At 35.1% G+C, this 19,244-nt stretch overlaps 1 protein-coding gene and 1 long non-coding RNA gene across 2 annotated transcripts in view; both read right to left on the reverse strand.

Moving 5' to 3' along the window:
- Window positions 1-4,655: 4,655 nt before the first annotated feature.
- On the reverse strand, window positions 4,656-9,181 carry LOC135275376 (uncharacterized). The gene is made up of 2 exons (XR_010342970.1): window positions 8,719-9,181; window positions 4,656-8,407 (listed from the first exon to the last, which is right to left on the reverse strand). It is a non-coding gene; the product is annotated as an uncharacterized LOC135275376 (long non-coding RNA).
- Window positions 9,182-9,323: 142 nt separating this feature from the next.
- The window catches only part of RAB21 (RAB21, member RAS oncogene family), a 30,792-nt gene continuing 20,871 nt past the window's right edge, over window positions 9,324-19,244 (reverse strand). Inside the window, exons 5-7 of the mRNA XM_012441410.3 lie at window positions 13,153-13,207; window positions 12,592-12,680; window positions 9,324-9,718 (exon numbers count right to left, since the gene is read on the reverse strand). Coding sequence (XP_012296833.1) covers window positions 9,576-9,718; window positions 12,592-12,680; window positions 13,153-13,207 — 287 coding nt within the window. The 3' untranslated portion in view covers window positions 9,324-9,575. The remainder of the gene's footprint in view (window positions 9,719-12,591; window positions 12,681-13,152; window positions 13,208-19,244) is intronic.

Genomic DNA, 19,244 nt, shown 5'->3' on the forward strand with positions numbered 1-19,244 from the left:
GTGGTGAACAGCTCCAGTTCTCCAGTTCCAGGGTTTCCAAAAGATGACAGGCATCATCCTAATGAGCTTCAAAAAACCGGAGCAGAGATGTAAGTGAATTCAAGGACAGCATTACTAAAAATTATGGCATGTGAAAAATTAGAATTCTTCATACAAATACCAGGTTGCTGGAAGCTTCTGTATAATTTATAATTTACTGATTGTGGATAAAGCCTTTTTTTTTCTTTTGGCCAACTCTGAAAGAGGTATTAGTTAACTTTAAATTAGTTAAATTAGTGACTAGAGGTCATAGAAACAATCCTAACCATCCCTAATGATGTTTAAACTGACTTTAAATAATGTCAGTAGAAGGCATTTTATGCTGGAGACATCCCCAAATTTCTCCATTTGATTAAATACAAGGTTTTGTTTTGTTTTCAAGCGGTGCTTGGCTTAGAACAGCTGCTGTTGCCTTTTTTTAAGCACTACTACAAATACCATGATGCTTTGACAATATTTTTTAAGTGGCTATTTATGGATTCTTAACTTTTAATATTCTGAATCACAAATCTTACCCATTTTTATTTCTCTAATGAAATCTATCCAGATTCCTAGGATTCATTATCAATAGAAAAGGACAAATAAAAGACACCTGCCAGATTGGTGGTCTCAATCAACACTGAATTCTTAAGCTTTAGCTGTTAGTTCCATATTTAAGAAAATTCCACCCAATTTTAATAATCTTATTCCTGTCAAACATTCCACAGATAAGAATTGCTTACACATGGTGATTACTTTGCAAATAATTCTACATCCAGTTAACAACTTTTAACTTTTTTTTTTTGAGACAGAGTCTCACTCTGTTGCCCAGACTGAAGTGCAGTGGCACTGTATTGGCTCACTGCAACCTCCGTCTCCTGGGTTCAAGCAATTCTCCTGCCTCAGCCTCCCAAGTAGCTGGGATTACAGGTGCCCACCACCATGGCCAGCTAATTTTTTAAAAAACAATTTTTAGTAGAGACAGGGTTTCACCATGTTTGCCAGGCTGACCTCTAACTCCTGACCTCAGGTGATCTGCCTGCCTCAGCCTCCCAAAGTGCTAGGATTACAGATGTGAGCCACCACGCCCGGCCACAACTTTTATTTTGAGAGAGGGTCTCACTCTGTTGTCCAGGCTGGAGTTCAGCGGTGTGACCTCGGCTCATTGCATCCTCTAACTCCCAGGCTCAAGCAATCCTCCCATCTCAGCCTCCTGAGTAGCTGAGACTACAGGCACACACCACACCACACCTGGCTAATTTTTGTATATATTTTTTTATAGAGATGGGGTTTCACCGTGTTGTCCATGCTGGTCTTGAACTCCTAAGTTTAAGGGATCCATCCACCCACCTCAACCTCCCAAAATGCTGGGATTACAGGCATGAGCCATGGCGCCTGGCTAGCTTTTAACATTTTTGATTGGAAAGGCCCAGCTTTAGTCTTGGCAGAGCAGAAAACCAAATGTTGAAGAATAAGAACTGTCAAATGTCAGCCTCAAGGCAACATACTAAAGATAAGTATTTAGTAAATTATTTATTAGCCTAGAACCTAGAACCCCAAATCTACCATCTCCTTCCTTTAACAATGCACTATCTGACCATCTTCAACAAAGTTCACCCAAAATTGTATCTTTCACATCAATAAATTTCTTATGCCATTACTATTGACTAAAATCTTTTGATGGGGAGGAATTAACTTGTGTCACATCCTCTAGCTTTTCCTTTACAGGACTTTTACATTTTGAAGAACTCATTGAATCACTATATTTACTCACCTTTTGTGAACTAATACAAATTCAAGTAAAGTTACTTGTCTATAACCAACTAATGGGATAGTTAAAATATATATATATATATATACATATATTTCTGTGTGTGTATGTGTGTGTGTGTGTGCGTATATATACACACACACACACACATATATGGTTTTGCTCTATTTTCTCCCCAGAAGGTCCAGGAGGACTAGATGATTTAACTTTATTATACTGCACTATCAAAAATATCCTTAAAAGACACTGAAAAGATGTTTAGAAAGTTCATATTCATTTGGCTACCTTTCTGACCTATATCTTCAATTTCAGGTAGGATAAAAAGGACCCCTACTCTCAAATTGGAGAGTGCATTTAGAATCATACAAACTATCCTACTACGACTCAGGAATGGATTGTGTTCTGGCTTACTGTGTGGTGACAAGGCCACATCTGTCAAAGGCAAAGAAAACAGTATGATTGCTTTTTAAATTGTATTTTTTCTAGGTTAAAAAAATCACCACAAAACCAAACCAAATCAAACAAAAATGGCAGTTGTCTAAATAAGCAAAAGGCATCTTATTCACTGCTACCACAGAATTTGGAAAAGCAATTTGGGTTAGAGGATCACTTAATTATCCCCTTGAAGTTAGAAAATAAGTTACTCAATTTTAATCTGGCTTGAAAATGTATTATTTGCAAGATTCAAAAACATTCTTTCCAGCTTTACCTCAAATTCACTGTCAGCTTCAACTACTGTCATTCTTATTACCTCACTCCAAAAGTTTGGCTGGTACCTATCTGATCAAATACAGAATGTGAGCATGGGTGCACAGGTGATGTTATATCTCCAGATAAATTACTTATGTCTTGGACTATAAGTAACAGATATCACCTCCTCATCTTTAGGTTCCAACTATAAAGGCCTTTGGTTATCTGGTTCTCCCATGTATGTACACTAGGCACACAACAGTTTGTGCACCGGGCACCACTCAACAAAGGAGTGAAACTGATCGAAGTCATAAAAAGCTGAGTGTTTTTAAATTTTTAAAAGACAATACAGAAACAATTATTAAGCTCACATATGTGCTTAACCTGCCTTCCGAATTTTAAAGTCAAACATGAATAAATGTGTTTGTTCTGGGGCATGCACTTAACCTTGTCATAGCACACATATGCTAAGCTATAGCCCTGACAGTGCAGAGAAGCTCCTATAAATTGTTGGACACTGCAATGCTCCCCAAGTAGGAAAATACACCAAGAGGATGAGCCCAACCCAGAGTTATATGTGTATTAAGGAGCTTGGACTTGCACGTTGCTCTTTCCCAATCCTGTTTCCACAGAGGATAGCATTCAAGAGTTTGATTTTACTTTCCCAGATTGCTACAGTTTTTCTTTAAGCTTGAGGTATGATAAACTTCCATCTTAAAAGTCCGGTAAATAGTTAACTTCTAGTTCCAGAACTATCACTGCTGATTTAACTTGCTTTAGAAAAGTATGATTCTAGGGTGGGCATGGTGGCTCATGACTGTAATCCTGGCACTGAGAGGCCAAGGCAGGAGGCTTGTTTTACAACTAGTTCAAAACCAGCCTGGGCAAAAAGTGAGAGCGTCTCCAGAAAACAAGCAAAGTTAGCTAGGTGTGGTGGTGGTATACACCTGTAATCCCAGCTATTAGGAAGTCTGAGACAGGAGGATTGCTGAAGCCCAGGAGTTTGAGGCTGCAATGAGCTAAGATCATGCGACTGCATTCTAGTCTGTGTGACAATGCAAGACCCTGTTTCAAAAAAAAGTTCTAGAAAACTAAGTATGATTCTAATTTGCCTTAGTAAGTTGTCAGTTGAGGGTGGAACTTGATACAGGGTAGAAGTTCCATTCAGGGAATGGAAAATTTACAAAAGCCCAATATAAATGTAAAACTGTAAAGACACAGACCAAACTGTTAACAATGGTTACCTCTAAAAAGGGATGTGGGATGGTAAGAGAAGGGAGATCTAAAAAGGGACTTTTGTTTTTACTCTATATTAAAGGCACAGATCAAACACAAGTTTGAATTTTTGGTAGCATCATGCCTGTGTTATGGGAGTTACTGTCAGAGTTATATAAAGACATTTTAGTTTATCTTGTCCTTTTCCCCATCAACTATACCTTTCCTCCTTTTCCTTCTTCCTTCCAGTAAAAACATATTGAGTAAAGAATCTGCTAAAGTCAACTCCTAGATTTTATATACTAATCAGTCAATCATAAGCCAAAAGTAATGAACTTCAAATGAACTGTAAGATGCCTTCTAGTTTCCTGATTCACATGCTTAAAGCAGACCCTGATTCTGTCTAAGCATTGGCTTGCACTTAAATTCTATGATACTGACTGGGCATGGTGGCTCATATCCATAATCTCAGCACTTTGGGAGGCTGAAGTGTGAAGACTGGTTGAGCCAGGAGTTCAAGACCAGTCTGGGCAACACAACAAGACCACCAATCTCTACTAAAAATAAAAAATAAATAAAATAGCCAGGCATGGTGGCTCACACATGTAGTTCCAGCTACTCAGAAGGCTGAGGCAAGAGGATTGCTTGAGTCCAGGAGTTCAAGGATGCAGTGATCATTGAGCCATGGCATTCAGCCTGGGTGACAGAGCAAGACACTGTCTCAAAAATAAAATAAAATAAAATAAAATAAAATAAATAAATTCAAATACGAATGAAATCTACCTAACACAACATATTCCTTTTCAGGTTTCATGGAGTCAGAGGTTTCTTAAAAAAAAAAAAAAAAAAAAAAAAAAAAAAAAAAGACACCTCTATAGAGATGTGGGAGGAAATGAAAAAGTCTGTATTTACCAAGGAGCTCCTAGACATGTTGGCAAGAGAAAAGGCAAATGGCAAAACATATGCTAAGACATAATTTATGTGAAAATTTAAAACCCACATGTATTTCTATACAGAAACATATATATCAATACATAGCAAAAAGGTATTTGAGGAGTATATTAGAGACCAATAGTTACTACCATTTGGGATCACTACCAAAGTGCACTTTGACAGTATATGTTTTTTATTCTTTTCCTAGAACATTTCTTACATAATTAAATACAAAATGAGGAACTTTTACATTTCTAGGAAGTACTACATATGATTTCCTTAAAATAGCTTGCTACTAGAGCTAGTTCAGCAAATACCACCACTTTTTTTTTTAGCATTATCATACTTTATCCTTGCTATCCCTCACCTTTCTCCATTGCTCTACACATGTTCAAATTTAAGGAAATCATCTTAGCTTTTTCTTAACTACTTGATATTAAAGAGATGATACAGTTGCCAGGAAGTATCAAAATCAAGAGTGAGAAGTGTTATGGTGGGATTAAAGGCCACTGAAGTAGGCAACCCCACCTCTTGACTTGTGGCTTTAATGTGATGCATTTGAAAATATGTGCAGACTTCTAAATAGAGTAAGGTGTTTTAAGAGTAAGAGTCCTAACTGGGTATGTATGCTGTGTAACATTAACTCACCATGTTTACTCATCTATTGAAGAGAAAATGTTGCAGTAGAAAGGTTAGCCCGCAAAAGCAGTTTTCCAGAAAAGCAAAAATGTATAAATCCTAGATAGCACAAGCAATGCTAAAGATCTATCAATTAAAGTGGTATTTATTTAGAAGAGAAGCATTTCTGCTTGAAATTGAAAACTCTCTTCGGAGTATTTCTAATTTTTTTCCATTACATGACACTATTAAAATATTACAACTAGGAAAATGTTGCTCAAAATTGCAACTGGTTTCTTGAAAAGGTAAAGGCCATCAAAGTCAGACATATGTGTAGCATGAATTTTGGTCCAGAACACCAAATATATTACTCTGTTATAGTCAATTACAGATAACAGAACAGCAACATACTAAAATCAATGCAAATGATGAAATCAAGTAGATGCGGTTCAGTGAATCCCAGCTTTTAACTACTAAAGCCTAGGTAATGTATTTTTTAACTTAGTAGTTAGGGATCTACTCAGTCTTTGTATCTTTTGACATTATTGTGAGGCTCCTGCTGGTCACTACTATCTACATCCTTTCCTAGAAAATCTCAGCATCTTAAATGGTCACAAATTATGTATTCCCTCTTTGTTACACTGTATCTACAGAGAAAACTGAAAACTCTACAATGGCAAACAAGTCAAAAGATAAATTCTTAATGTTAAAGGCACAGATCAAACTACTTTCAGAGATAATGTAAGTGGTAATTATAAGAGCAAACTGTATTATCTGAAGAATATGGATGATCAATGATCTAGAATCCTGGTAGCACTTATAATATAGAACACTGCAAATTATAGAATAAAAGAAATAAACAATATCATGGTCCATTTTAAAATGTTCTTAATATTTGGCATAATGTATAGTTTGCCTTAATTAGAAACTCTTTGATAAAAGTAATGTACTTTTCAAAGTGATTTTAAAAATTGTCAGGTTGTAGTTTTTTATTTACTTGACTTCCATTCTATTCCTCCCTATGCTCCTTTCCTATTTTTCCAATTTTATCTTTTATTACTAAAAATCTAAAAGTGAAGTATTACTCTTCTTCCTTACTTTAATAACATATGGCTACTATTTAAAAAAAAAAAAGATTTCAATGTAGTAACAGTCATAGCTTTAGGGTATTCTTAGGCAACATCCCAGACAAAACAAATTTGAACACTTATATTTCACACAATAACATAATGCTTTTTTCTTTTCATATTACTGCTTACCCCAAAAGCACGGCAATATACATTTTTAAAAACAATCTTCCCCTGTAATTACAATGAAAAACAAGAAGCAGACTACCCATCTTCATTACAGAAACAACGTATACTTTTAACATAATATTCAGGTTTTTAAAATCACCTATCTTAAACCAATTTTTAATTATATAAGTTAACTGTATGTGCTTACTAGTTCAAAAAACACTGGCTCAACCTACCTACTACTTTTAATACACAACGTGATAACTCATGTCTTCCTCCTAATAACACAATTAGCAGAACAGGAACGCAAAAGATGTATTAGAGAGATGAAGAAGTGTCAGGAAAATTTCCTCAGCCTTGGTTTATCATCTCTTCGTCTTTCCTTTGTATATATAAAGTTGATTGGTCCTCTTTCATTACCCTATTCCTTCCCAAAGACCTTTTGGGTTTTAAAGTGACAGCAGCCATAACATGTTGTCTATTGTTGCTATTGAATTAGCCTGAATTACAGGTCCCCACTAAACAGGATGAAATACGTGAGGTTAAGAAAGATAACCCAGAAACCAAAGGAGAAAAATGAAAAACAAAATATGGAGAATAGTTATACCCTATTAATAATGATCTGGCAATTCTGGAGCAGAGGTTCCTACCTAGCTATTGTATCATTAAATTAGGTTGAAAAGCTGAAGTGTAGCTCTCCAATTATTAGGCTTTAGAACGTTTTTTAAAATGAAGCTCAATTTCATCTCTAACTAGTTTTTGTGTCTTTTAGAGATGGAGGTCTCAGTGTTACCTAGGCTGGATTTGAGATCCTGGGCTCAAGTGACCCTCCTGCCTCAGTCTCCCAAGTAGCTGGGCCTACAGGATGGAAAAGCTGTCTTTACTCTGTCTGAAAGAGCCAGGAGGGCAAAAACAATACTCACGATTTTTGTTGCCTTCCCCCACCCCCACATAAATACTAACTTCACAGGAAACCAACAGACTACAGAGTACAATTACCCCATGAAAGAAGACAATTTCAGCTTATCTCCCTGACTCTTCCCACCCCAACTTCCTCAAAAACACTTAACAGAAAGGTCTGTGTTGAGTTTACCAAGGACAATAATTAAAGGTAAAGTGAAGGCTCACTGAACACCTTCTAGTTAAAAGTTAAAATTCTAACATCATAACATCAGGGTGTCAGTTCATTCCACTTTTAACCCATTTGGGAAGGTTTAAGTTATTAACTTAAAAACATGGCAGTATTTCTTTTGTAACTATAATCTCTTTATAGCCTCTTAATTGCTAACAGCTTTATTACATACTACTGCTTCTTATAAGAAGTAAATCCAGGGACCATTCCATTTTATCTTAGACATAACATTTACTAGTTTTCCAAGCATGACAGAAATGAAAAAATATATATATTAGAACAAGAACAATTTATGTTAATTTCCACAATCTGTGTTCCTTCTGTGAGCAGTGCCTGATTCTACTAAAATTAACACATTTAAGTTCAATCTTAGGCTTAAGAAAAAAATCTAATGAGGGACTAATTTATAAAGTATACACAAATATAATTCTTCAATAAATCTTTCCAGTGTTCACTATAACTGTATTACAGGTCATGTTTCCATCCATAGAAACTCAGGATAGTTCTTATAAAATGAAACAGAACATTCTGTGTTGATCTCTGGCAAGCAATGAACAAACAGAACTTGCTCACAAAGGATCTAAAAGTGCTGCCTCAGGAACATAAAATACACGCTATCTGAATGAGTCTTGGTGACTGGCTACTATCTGGGATATCTTCCTTTTGCTCATACCACTGAAACCATCTCATATAAAGCCTATGAGAAAACTAAAGCTATTGCAGAAGTGAAATTCAACATGAGCCACCCAAATTCTTCCAAGGTAACTATTCGAAAGCAAAATCAGCAGAAGTCATCTCTTCTTTTTTTTTTTTTTTTTTTTTTTTTTTGAGACGGAGTTTCGCTCTTGATACCCAGGCTGGAGCGCAATGGCGCGATCTCGGCTCACCGCAATCTCCGCCTCCTGGGTTCAGGCAATTCTCCTGCCTCAGCCTCCTGAGTAGCTGGGATTACAGGCACGCGCCACCGTGCCCAGCTAATTTTTTGTATTAGTAGAGACGGGGTTTCACCATGTTGACCAGGATGGTCTCGATCTCTTGACCTCGTGATCCACCCGCCTCGGCCTCCCAAAGTGCTGGGATTACAGGCTTGAGCCACCGCGCCCGGCCTCTTCTATAAAAACAAACAAAAAACCAAAAGGCAAATGCTACTGCTCAATCATCAGATGAACTCACAGAGGCAAAAATATATGACAACAGCAAATAATTCAAGTAAAGTATGTATAAAAATTTAAACACGCCACGTTCAAGTTAAGACAGAAGTGAAGGGGAGCTATGATCTTTAGAGTCAAAAAAGCTTAGGCATCATCACCAAAAGTTAATTCACTTTACAGTCATCAGTGAGACTATTGTACATATTTTTGCACCTTGCGTTTGTAAAAGCAGATAAAATATTTAATATGTAATTTACAATGTATTTTACCAGCTCAGCATACAGGATGTATACAGATTATATCAAAGTAGTAGACAGTTATGGGCCTGTGCAAACCCTGCAAAAATAGTACTTCAGATATCTGCTAATTAAAAACAAAAACAGAAACAGAAACAGTTTGCTGTTTAGAAGTGATACAGTTCAAACTACCACAAAATACAAAGGGCTGCAAAAATGTAACCATTCCAACAACATATATAAGTTATTAAATAAAGATTTGATTTGAAAGAATATAAAGGAAGCCTTTAAGTAGGTCTTTTCTACATGCATATTATTCCTCATTAAAGAAAAAAATATGTAAAAAGGCCATTGGTAATTGCTTTGTTAATATTTGTAGAAAATGCCAATTCTCTGGTCACAAACTCCACTAAGTTTAGCACTTAAGGTCTCTGCAGTGTTATAAACGTAATTTAAAATACTGTTAATTCTATAATTCCATTGGTAAAATAATGTGACTTGGAATATGGCAGTCTTCATGTTGAGGGCAATGATCCACAGTTATATTCTGTCTTTTAATTTCTTAGGTGTGAACAGTTATCCAGAAGAACAGCACCCTCCACCACTGGTCTGGGCTTGAGGTTCATCATCAATTATCTGTACACCTCGCCTTGCAGTTCCTGGTTGACTAGAGCCATTGCCTTTCGCTCTCTCATCCACTTGTGCTGTTTCTATCATCCCTAAGAGAGAGAGAAAGCAAACATGATTAGGACCACAATCTTTGTGTTTTCTCTTTCTAAAATTTCAGTTAACACTATAATAGCTATTTCTGACTTTTGACCAACAAATAAACTAAATATAATGAACACTGTGTCAGCTCACTAAAATAGCTTCACCTGCATGTTTTAAAAAACAGTGTCAAAAACTAGTATCAAGTAGTAAGCTTATTTATCCAGTGGTATAATGGCCACAGTGACATCAATAAAGAAAAAAATTTTTTTTTTGCCCTGAACAAATGTCTGCATACAAGTGTAATTCTTAAGATTTTCCAAGTGTTCTTAGAAATATGTCAAAGAAATTCAAGTTGCTCCAAGTAATATTTAGGGTGCAGGATTTATTCTTCAACTAGAAATGTAATACTTTTAAGTAAGTCGTTTTTTTATTTTTATTTTTAGTTTTTAGAGACAGGATCTCACTTTATGCCCAGGCTGGATGTGCAGTGGTGTGATCATCGCTCACTGCAGTCCCTAACTCCTGGGTTCAAGTGATCCTCCTGCATCAGTCTCTTGATTAGCTGGAATTACAGGTATGCACCACCATGCCTGGCTGATTTTTTTTTTTTTTTGATAGAGATGGGGGTCTCACTATGTTGCACAGGCTGGTCTCAAACTCCTGGGCTCAAGCAATCCTACTGCCTTGGCCTCACAAAGCACTGGGCTTATAGATGCAAGCCACTGTCCCCAACCACAGTGATATTTGAAGAATAATGGAGTTTAAGATGAAGGAACTTTGAAGAACACAGTTGGAAGACTCACACTATCTGATTTCAAGAACTAGTATAAAGCCACACTAATCAAAACATTGAGATGATGATAGGAGAAATACAGAGATCAGTGGAACAAAAAAATAGAGTCCAAAAGTAGACCCCTGTAGATATGGTCTCTTGATTTTTGACATGTTTGCCAAGATTATTAAACAAAGAAAGAATAGTATTTTCAAGAAACAGCACTATTAAGAGAACTGGATATCTATAGTTTAAAAAAAAAAAACTTAACCCATACCTTAACACCTTATGCAAAAAAACCAATGAAAAACGAATTACACAGTTAAGTGTAAAATGTGAAACAAAATGTCTAGAAGAAAACACAGGAGAAAAATCTTTGTGACTTTGGCTTACACAGAGTTCTCATGTAGGATATAAAACATGAATCATAAAAGAAAAATAGATAAACTGGACCTCACTGAAACTTAAAATTGCTCTTTAAGACACATAGTTAAGAAAAATGGGAATACAAGACACAGACTGGGACTAAATATTTTCAAAACACAAATTTGACTAGATGAAAGAAGAAAAGAGGGTCCTTAAAATAGAACAAGAGTTCTTAAATTTGGGTTTAGAGACTGCTCTTGATCAGTGGTTTCCAAGTTGAGGTATGTACGACAATCTACCAAGATGAAATAAGAAAACATTACAAATTCTATATGTACTTATTTTTCTCAACTTTTCAAAATTTCTATTTTTTAGGTACGTTTTTAAATGTACATATTAGTACTTGTACATGTTATATAATTTCTAAATAAACTTGCAAAAATTGTTTTGAAGATGTGACATTTATAACATTTGGAAGCCACTGACCCAGTGAATTGCAGGATGGACGGACAGATGGATGAATGGACAGACGGAAAGAAGGAAGGAAGGGAGGGAGGGAGGGAGGGAGGAAGGGAGGAAGGAAGGAAGGGAGGATATCCTGAGGACTAGCATCACTACCACTTGGGTGCTTGTAGAAATGAGGACCTCAATCTATCCCAGACCTACTAAATCAAAATATGCATTTGGTCCTCAAGTGGTTATTTACCGCATTGGTTCTTATATTTTACTGTTAATTGGAATCATATGAAGAGTTTATTAAAACACAGATTCTGGGCACCATCCCTAGAAATTCTGATTCGGTAGGCTTGGAGAGCCCAAGAATTTGCATTTCTGACACATTCTCAAGTGATATTGATGCTGCTGATCAGGGATATCAGTTAGATAATCACTATTCTAGAAGAACTATGAATGACTTGAGGGTTTCATAAAACTAATTTATTCCAAAGTGTGTGAGTGCGTGTGTACGTACACACACACACACACACACACACACACACATCAATATTCTCTTCTAGAGAGAAAACCATGATTTCATCAAATTCTCAAGAGTCTAAGGTCCATAAACTCAGATATGCATTATATTGGTAATATGAGAAAAGGGATTATTTTCTTTTTTCTTTAAAACTATAAACTTTTTAATATGGAAACTTTCAAACATAAAGTATTAATACAGCATAATGAAAATCCACCACCCAATTTCATTCATAACCCTAAGCTTCCCTACTATTATTTTGAACCAAATCTCAGACCCATAATTTTATTCCTTATTTTAATGTGTCTTTAAAAGATAAAAACTCCTTTTATAAAGCATAACCACAATACCATAATCATACCTAAAAATTAATAATACCTTAATATCATCAAATATCTTATTTCACATTCTTGTTCATTAGTTTGACAAATCAGTGTCCAAATAAGGTCCATTCACTGCAACAGGTTGTTATAGACCTTAAATATGTTTTAAAAAGTAATTCCCCTTCTACTTTTAATAGTTATGCCTATATGTTTGGCCCATACCATAGATATGATTTCTTAACCATAATTATTGCTTGAAATAGGGCTAAAGTAGGTATTTAAGCTTTAACAAAATAGTTACAGCACTTTAGAAATTCTACCAATAGTCAATAGTTTAAAAAGAACCAATTCTTCAAAAAGTAACACTGGTATAAAACAGATAGATTATTTTTTAAAAAGTAAAAAATAAAAACCATTCCTAAACAAACTAAATCTGAATATCCTTACTTTTACAAAGGTCAAGAAAGAGTTCCTCAATTCCTTTGTTCTGTTTGGCTGAAGTATGATAATGTTTTGCTCCCACAGATTCTGCATACCTTAAAAAAAATTAACATCAGTGATTGATGTGAAATATTGTTCATGATTTTGTCTTAACTGCTTTTTGAAACTTTTTATAGCAACAGTTTTAGTGACATTAATTTACTCAAGTTTAGTGAAATTAAGTTTATATAGCTATTTAACTTCCCTATACATTAAACCAAAATTTAACTAACACAAGTATAACAAGACTTGAAATTTTTATAGATTAATTTGGAACTCAAATACTTTAAAAGTTTTTGTCTTACTGTTTGATCATATGTATTTTTTGCTGAAGTCAAAAAAGGAAGTAAGAGCAGAATATTTTTATTGCCACAAGTCCAGAAATTACCACGTAAACATACCTCACTGAATCTAATACCTCAATGTATGTTAAGAGATTTGAATAATATCTAAATAGTAAAGCAAAATGTACAAAGAGGAAGACTTCTACTGGGGAGTAATGGGGAATGGGAGGGTCACAGTACTTACGATTCTGCTTCTTGAATGGAAACATGTCTCTCCTTTTCCAAGTCTATTTTATTACCTATTTTGAAAAAAGTAAATATTTATCTTTATGCTGATTTATTTCTATAATAAAATTAAGCCAATTCTAAATATAAAATGGCCATTTTAACTACCAGCAAAAATACTACAAATTCCCACCAGACTTTTAAATGTTTTGAAATTATGAAGTTAAGCCCTGTGATCTGAGGGCTGATCATGCCTCATCTTCCTTCAAATGGCTCAATTCATACCTTTCCTGAATCTGCAGCCTCTGACAGAGATGACTATGATTCTTAACCAAGTATAAATGATCAAAAGTAAGAGCAAAATTTTCTACAGTTCCCATTAACTTAGAGCCAGTCAATATAAAGTATTGCTATCTTAGTGTTTACTAAAATACATTAAGCTAGCCTCTTGGATCCTACAAGTATTTTGGTTTCTTGGATAATATAAGCTGGTTAAAGTAAAAATTAAAGTGTACAGATGTTTAAGTACTCCATAATCATAAGGGAAAAAACTGTATTATTTGTTTAAAAAACAATTTCAGTGAGTTATTAGAACTTAGTATATGTACACCATGCAGATTTAAAATTATTATAAATAAGGTTAGCTCTCCTTAAACAATGGAACCAAGCTGAACGCTTTTTTAAAAAGCCACCAAAACAAAAATGAAGAGACTGCAAAAGACTGATTCCCTGAAGTTAAGATGAGTTGGCTGGACACACAGAGTGCTAAAAGTAATAAAAACAGTAGATAACGATAGGGAAAAACACCCTATGGAAGGAGACTTCAAAAAAGTATTTTTATTCTTCTATTATGACTTTTAGGGAGAAAAGAGAAATCTTACAAATAAGGTTACTTTTTTTTGTGGAACCATATAGATTCTAGGAGACAATTTCAGATAAGGCATTGAAATAAGCATCCAATAAAAGATACAATGTTTAGCACTGAGGTGGGTAATTCCAAAGGTTCTGTATACTGAGGACCTCAAATAATCTGAGAACTTAGTTGTTGGCAACTGCAAGAAACTATTTGCCACCATAGCATAAGAATGAGAGAGAGGGAAGTAGACAATAATAAAGCTCAGTGGATACCAACAAATTCAGTAATAAACTCTTCCTTCTTTGAGCTGCTATCTACCACAGCAAGAAATTTCCTATTAGCTCTAACTTGCTACATTATATTTGTCATTGAAAATTTTAATTTGCTAAATATGATGGTCACTGTCTGACAGTAACCAGAGAAAAAGCCAAGTCGTTTTATTCTGCAAAGAAGGCAAAAAGCACCACCTGGTGGCCAGTGGCTCCAGCAAACAGGAACAAGATTTTGCCTTATAAAGGTAAAATAAGATAGCTTCCTACTAAACACAGCAATATGAATTTTGTTCCAATTGCCTAAAACCCTATGCAATTATTTTTCTAGGTCTTTAATGCCTCATTTTCCAAATTCCATCAATTTCATCAATACCTATAAAAAGAGTGAAGACAGGAAAAATAGACAATCACTTTACTGCCTCAAATGAACATTTAGGAGAAATTATTCAGACACTGCTTTATTATTTAATAATATTTTAAATGACTAATTGTAATAAATCAGGCCATTAATAAAATAGCTATCTATCTTAATAACCTATTAAACTTAAAACATTTTAAATTTACCTATTATTTCTTTGAATAATCAGTGTTCACAACGGATTGATAGCACAGAATACACTGCAGAAAACCGACTTGCTAGTGACTGACCTCTTTCCAAAGCTGAAAAACCTTTTTAGTTTCTATATTTTTTTAAAAGCAAGACAGCTAAGGAGTAAGGCTTTGAGACTCATATCTGCTTCAATACCACTGTGCAGCTATATAAGGAACTTTCTGATAGGCTTAAAACACCTGAAAACAAGGACAATAACCAAAGTAAGCACCTACTTAAAAGTATAGTACTATAAAGAATGAAAAAATAAATAAATAAACAGGCTGAGACTATTGGAAAAGGAGGGAAAAACTACCCTCTAAGTTAAGCAGAGCAAAACTTCATCTTCCTTAAAAATACATATTTGAGTTAAGAAGCTAGAAGGGGTATGCCCACTGCTAAGGGCAAATGATAAAGAACTAGAATCATATTATGCTTAGACTGGATGGCTGTAGGGCGTAGTGGAAAGAAGCTTTCAAAAACTTTTAAATGTAATAAAACTTGTTTTTAAGTCCTTGTTTACTCCATAACTGTAATTTCTTTTTCTTTTTCTTTTTTCTCAGACAGGGTCTTGCTCTGTCACTCAGGCTAGAGTGCAGTGGTGTGAACATGGCTCTCTATAGCCACACCTGGCTAATTTTTTGTATATATATGTTTTTTTGTAGAGATGGGGTTTTGCCATGTTGCCCAGGTTGGTCTTAAACTCCTGAACTCAAGCAATCTTCCGACCTTGGCTTCCCAAAGTGCTGGGATTAAAAACGAGAGTCACCACACCTGGCCATAACTGTAATGCTTTGGGCAAATTAGTTAATCTTACTTTGTGCATGTGTTGCTAACAAACCATGCAGGGTTGATGTGAAAATAAGATGTTTGTAAAAGACCTAGCATAGTACATGCTCAGTAAAGAACAGTTATTAATATTAATGACATTCATCACAATGAATGATCAAATGGAAAATCAATATTGTTATGAGAGAATTAATGTCCACTTTTTTTTTTTTTAGATGAAGCCTTGATCTCTTGCCCAGACTGAAATGCCATGATGTGATCTCAGCTCACTGCAACCTCCACCTCCCAGGTTCAAGTGATTGTCCTGGCCTCAGCCTCCTAAGTAGCTGGGACTACAGGCATGCACCATCACGCCCGGCTATTTTTTTTGGATTTTAGAGACAGAGTTTCACCACGGTGGTCACGTTGGTCTCAAACTCCTGACCTTAAATGATCTGCTCGTCTTGGCCTCCCAAAGTACTGGGATAACAGGCATGAGCCACTGCGCCCGGCTGGTAACACACTTTCTACCACCATCCCTACTGGCTTCATCTAACTAACTTAGTTTATTCAACACTTGGGCTAGGAAATTCTCCCTTATCTCCCCTCGTGACCCAAATCTAGTTGGTTTGCTTTTGGGCTCTCATAGCACTCCACTCCGCATTTTCCTTTCATAGCATTTATTACAATGTATTATAGTAGCTTGTTTTCCTCTCTCTTTTTACACAAGAAACTCTGAGAGGACAAGAACCGTATCTATTTTGTTTACTTATTCACTACACTATTCCCAAAGCCTGGCACACAGTAAGCAATGAAGTGTTTATTAAGGATTTTAAGGATATGGGCTTGAAGTGGCAGGCAGATCTGAGGTAAAATCCCAGGTCTACTTCTAACAAGCTATGTGACTTTGGGAAGTTTCAAGCTCTCTAAGCACATTTTTTCATATGTAAAATGAAATGGTCTTCCTGTAGCATTGTCAGGAAGTGAAATAAAAAATGTGTAGTTCTTAAAACAGGGCCTGGCACTCAATAAATGGTGACTATGATTAATAATAGTATTTGTTCAAGAAATACACAAATGTTAAGGATAGACCATATGCAAAATACTATCAACCATAGCCAAGGGTGCCTATCAATGGACTAATGACAACCTAGAGGGAAAAGCCTCTGCTATTGAAACACGGGGTTCTCTATTACTGCTTAGCACATGAGTATCAGTGGCTAAGATAAGGACTTAGGAGGTTAAGTATTTAATTTACACATGAAAATGCTAGTAGACTGTGTATCAAACATAAAGATTCAAAAACATATGACAAGCTGAAATTTCTACTTAGCTTTAAATAATTACACGAGAACAAGCTGGAAAAAACCTGACTGAATAGCAATACTTTTAAAAAAAGGACTTAGGATTTTGGATAACTATAATCTATGTAAGAGACTAGTTGACATGTCTGCTAAAAAGTTTAAGCAATCTCGGGCAATCCTGATAGAAGGCCAGTGTGAGGAGAGAGACAGGACCTGTAAGTACATACTGACTCAACAACATTTGGATTCTATCATTTATCTCCAAGTGTGGGAGACATACTGATAATAGTGAAATAAACCTAGGAGACAAAATGAGCAGGATAATCAGAATGTCTAGAAGGTAGGCCACCGAAAAAACAGCTGAAATCTAGAGAATTGAAGACTTACAGTGAACTGTTTAAGTAGTCTTCAAATGCTTTAAGAGTTATCTTATGTAGAGTAAAGAATAAATTCTTGTCAAATGTCTATCTCTATGCCAAGAGAGATAGACATCAAATCATTATATAATCATCATAACCCTGAGAGGTAATATTATTATTTCAAAGTTAACTAATAAAACAGAAGAGACAATAAACAGTGAACTACTACTACAGATAATAAAAATCAAGAAGTGGGAAAAATAATGCAAACGTCCATCAATAGCAAAATGGATAAACTGTGGAGTATTCATAAAGTATTAGACAGCAAACAGAATAAAATGAACGACAACTATATACAACATAGAGAAATCTTAGAAACGTAATGTAAAGCCAAAAAAGCCAGACACAAAAAGAGTTAATATTATATGATTCCATTTACATAAAATTCAAAATGAAAATAATTCACATAATAAAAAGCCAGGATAGTGATGGGGGAGTAGGGAATGGTGAAGGGAAAACAACTCTTGAGTGTTGGGATGAAAAAGCAACACAACTCAGGGTCCTTAGGTAATGCTTACATTGTGAGATTTTCATTTTGTGAAAATTATGTTATTGAACATTTGTATAATTTTCTGTACATACAATAAAAAGTTCACTTTAAAAATCACTTAAGAAAAGGTTACAGGGATTATGATCTCAGCTAAATGTGAAGAAAAATTCGTTTCTTGCACTGTGTCAGAAAAAATAAGTTGCTCTCTAACACCAGTGTGTATGTACACTAAATCAGAATTAACAGCACACAATGCCTGGTACAAAAAAGCCACTCAAATATATTTGTGGAAGGAAGAAAGGTGGGGTGAAAAAAGGGAATTAATTCTTAGCTCAATCCATAGAGATCCTGATTTAGTATATCTGTAATGAGGCCCAAGAAACTTTATTTTATTTTTTTTAATTCTCTAAGTTTGGGAAAAGTGGTAAATAAGCTCTCAGAATTCTTTTTTTTTTTAATGGGAGACTGGAGTTTTACTATTACTCAAATCAGTCTCTGAGCTCTCAGAATTCTCCCAAACCTGAATTCCAAGCAAAATTCCATGTCATACTTGTCAACAGAAGAAAGTGAGAGCTTTTTATATTTCACACTAATCATTAATAAACATTATATAATATTAAATGGAGTATCTGACCCTGCTTGAGGCAGTAGGCTACCAGATCCAATATTCCTGAGACTTCTCATAATACGAACATTAAAAATATGCACTTTATATATTAACATTTTTAAATAAAGCAATTCAGTATCTGGCAACCACTCCCTCCGATGCTCCAGTAAAAGTATTTTCCCTGAGGTTCAATTTAATGTTTTGCCTTCAACTTTTATACAGGGGCCATATAAAAGGTACTTTGTTGAACATTAAAAAAAAAAAATACACTTTAAATAAACTATTCGTGAGCTTATTTAACTTAGGCGATTTTTTTTTTAATGTTACTTTGTGACCTTGGACAAGTAACAAGCTCTTGGGGTTTCCTTGACTTCATGGTATATGTTAGTAATTTCTTTCTATCTTCGGAGAGATGATCAGAATCCCAAAATATTAAATCTTCAGTCATTCATCTACTGTAGCCACTTCCACTGCTAGTAAGTCCATATACCACACAAAGCTACACAAAACTCAGTAATGATTAGCTGTAGCTTCAGCTCCAAACCTCCAAGTAGCCTACTACTTCAGTGTTCCAGTCTGAAATATTCCTGCCTAGCCTAACATTCAGCATCTAGACCAAAACACAGGAGAAATCAACTCCTTGCTCTTTTTCCCAAGATTTGCCCCTGATCTGGGACTATAAAGCTACCAATCTAATGGTGACAAGAGATAAGAAATGTAAACTCAAGTTAAAAAAAAATTCTTAAGGCTAAAAGCAGAATTTCCCCACAATGACTATTCTGTTCTTTCATTTCCCCAAATACTAC

Source organism: Aotus nancymaae, unplaced genomic scaffold (genome assembly GCF_030222135.1).
Source record: "Aotus nancymaae isolate 86718 unplaced genomic scaffold, 86718_ANA_hifiasm-v0.15.2.pri h1tg000016l, whole genome shotgun sequence".
Lineage (NCBI taxonomy): Eukaryota > Metazoa > Chordata > Mammalia > Primates > Aotidae > Aotus > Aotus nancymaae.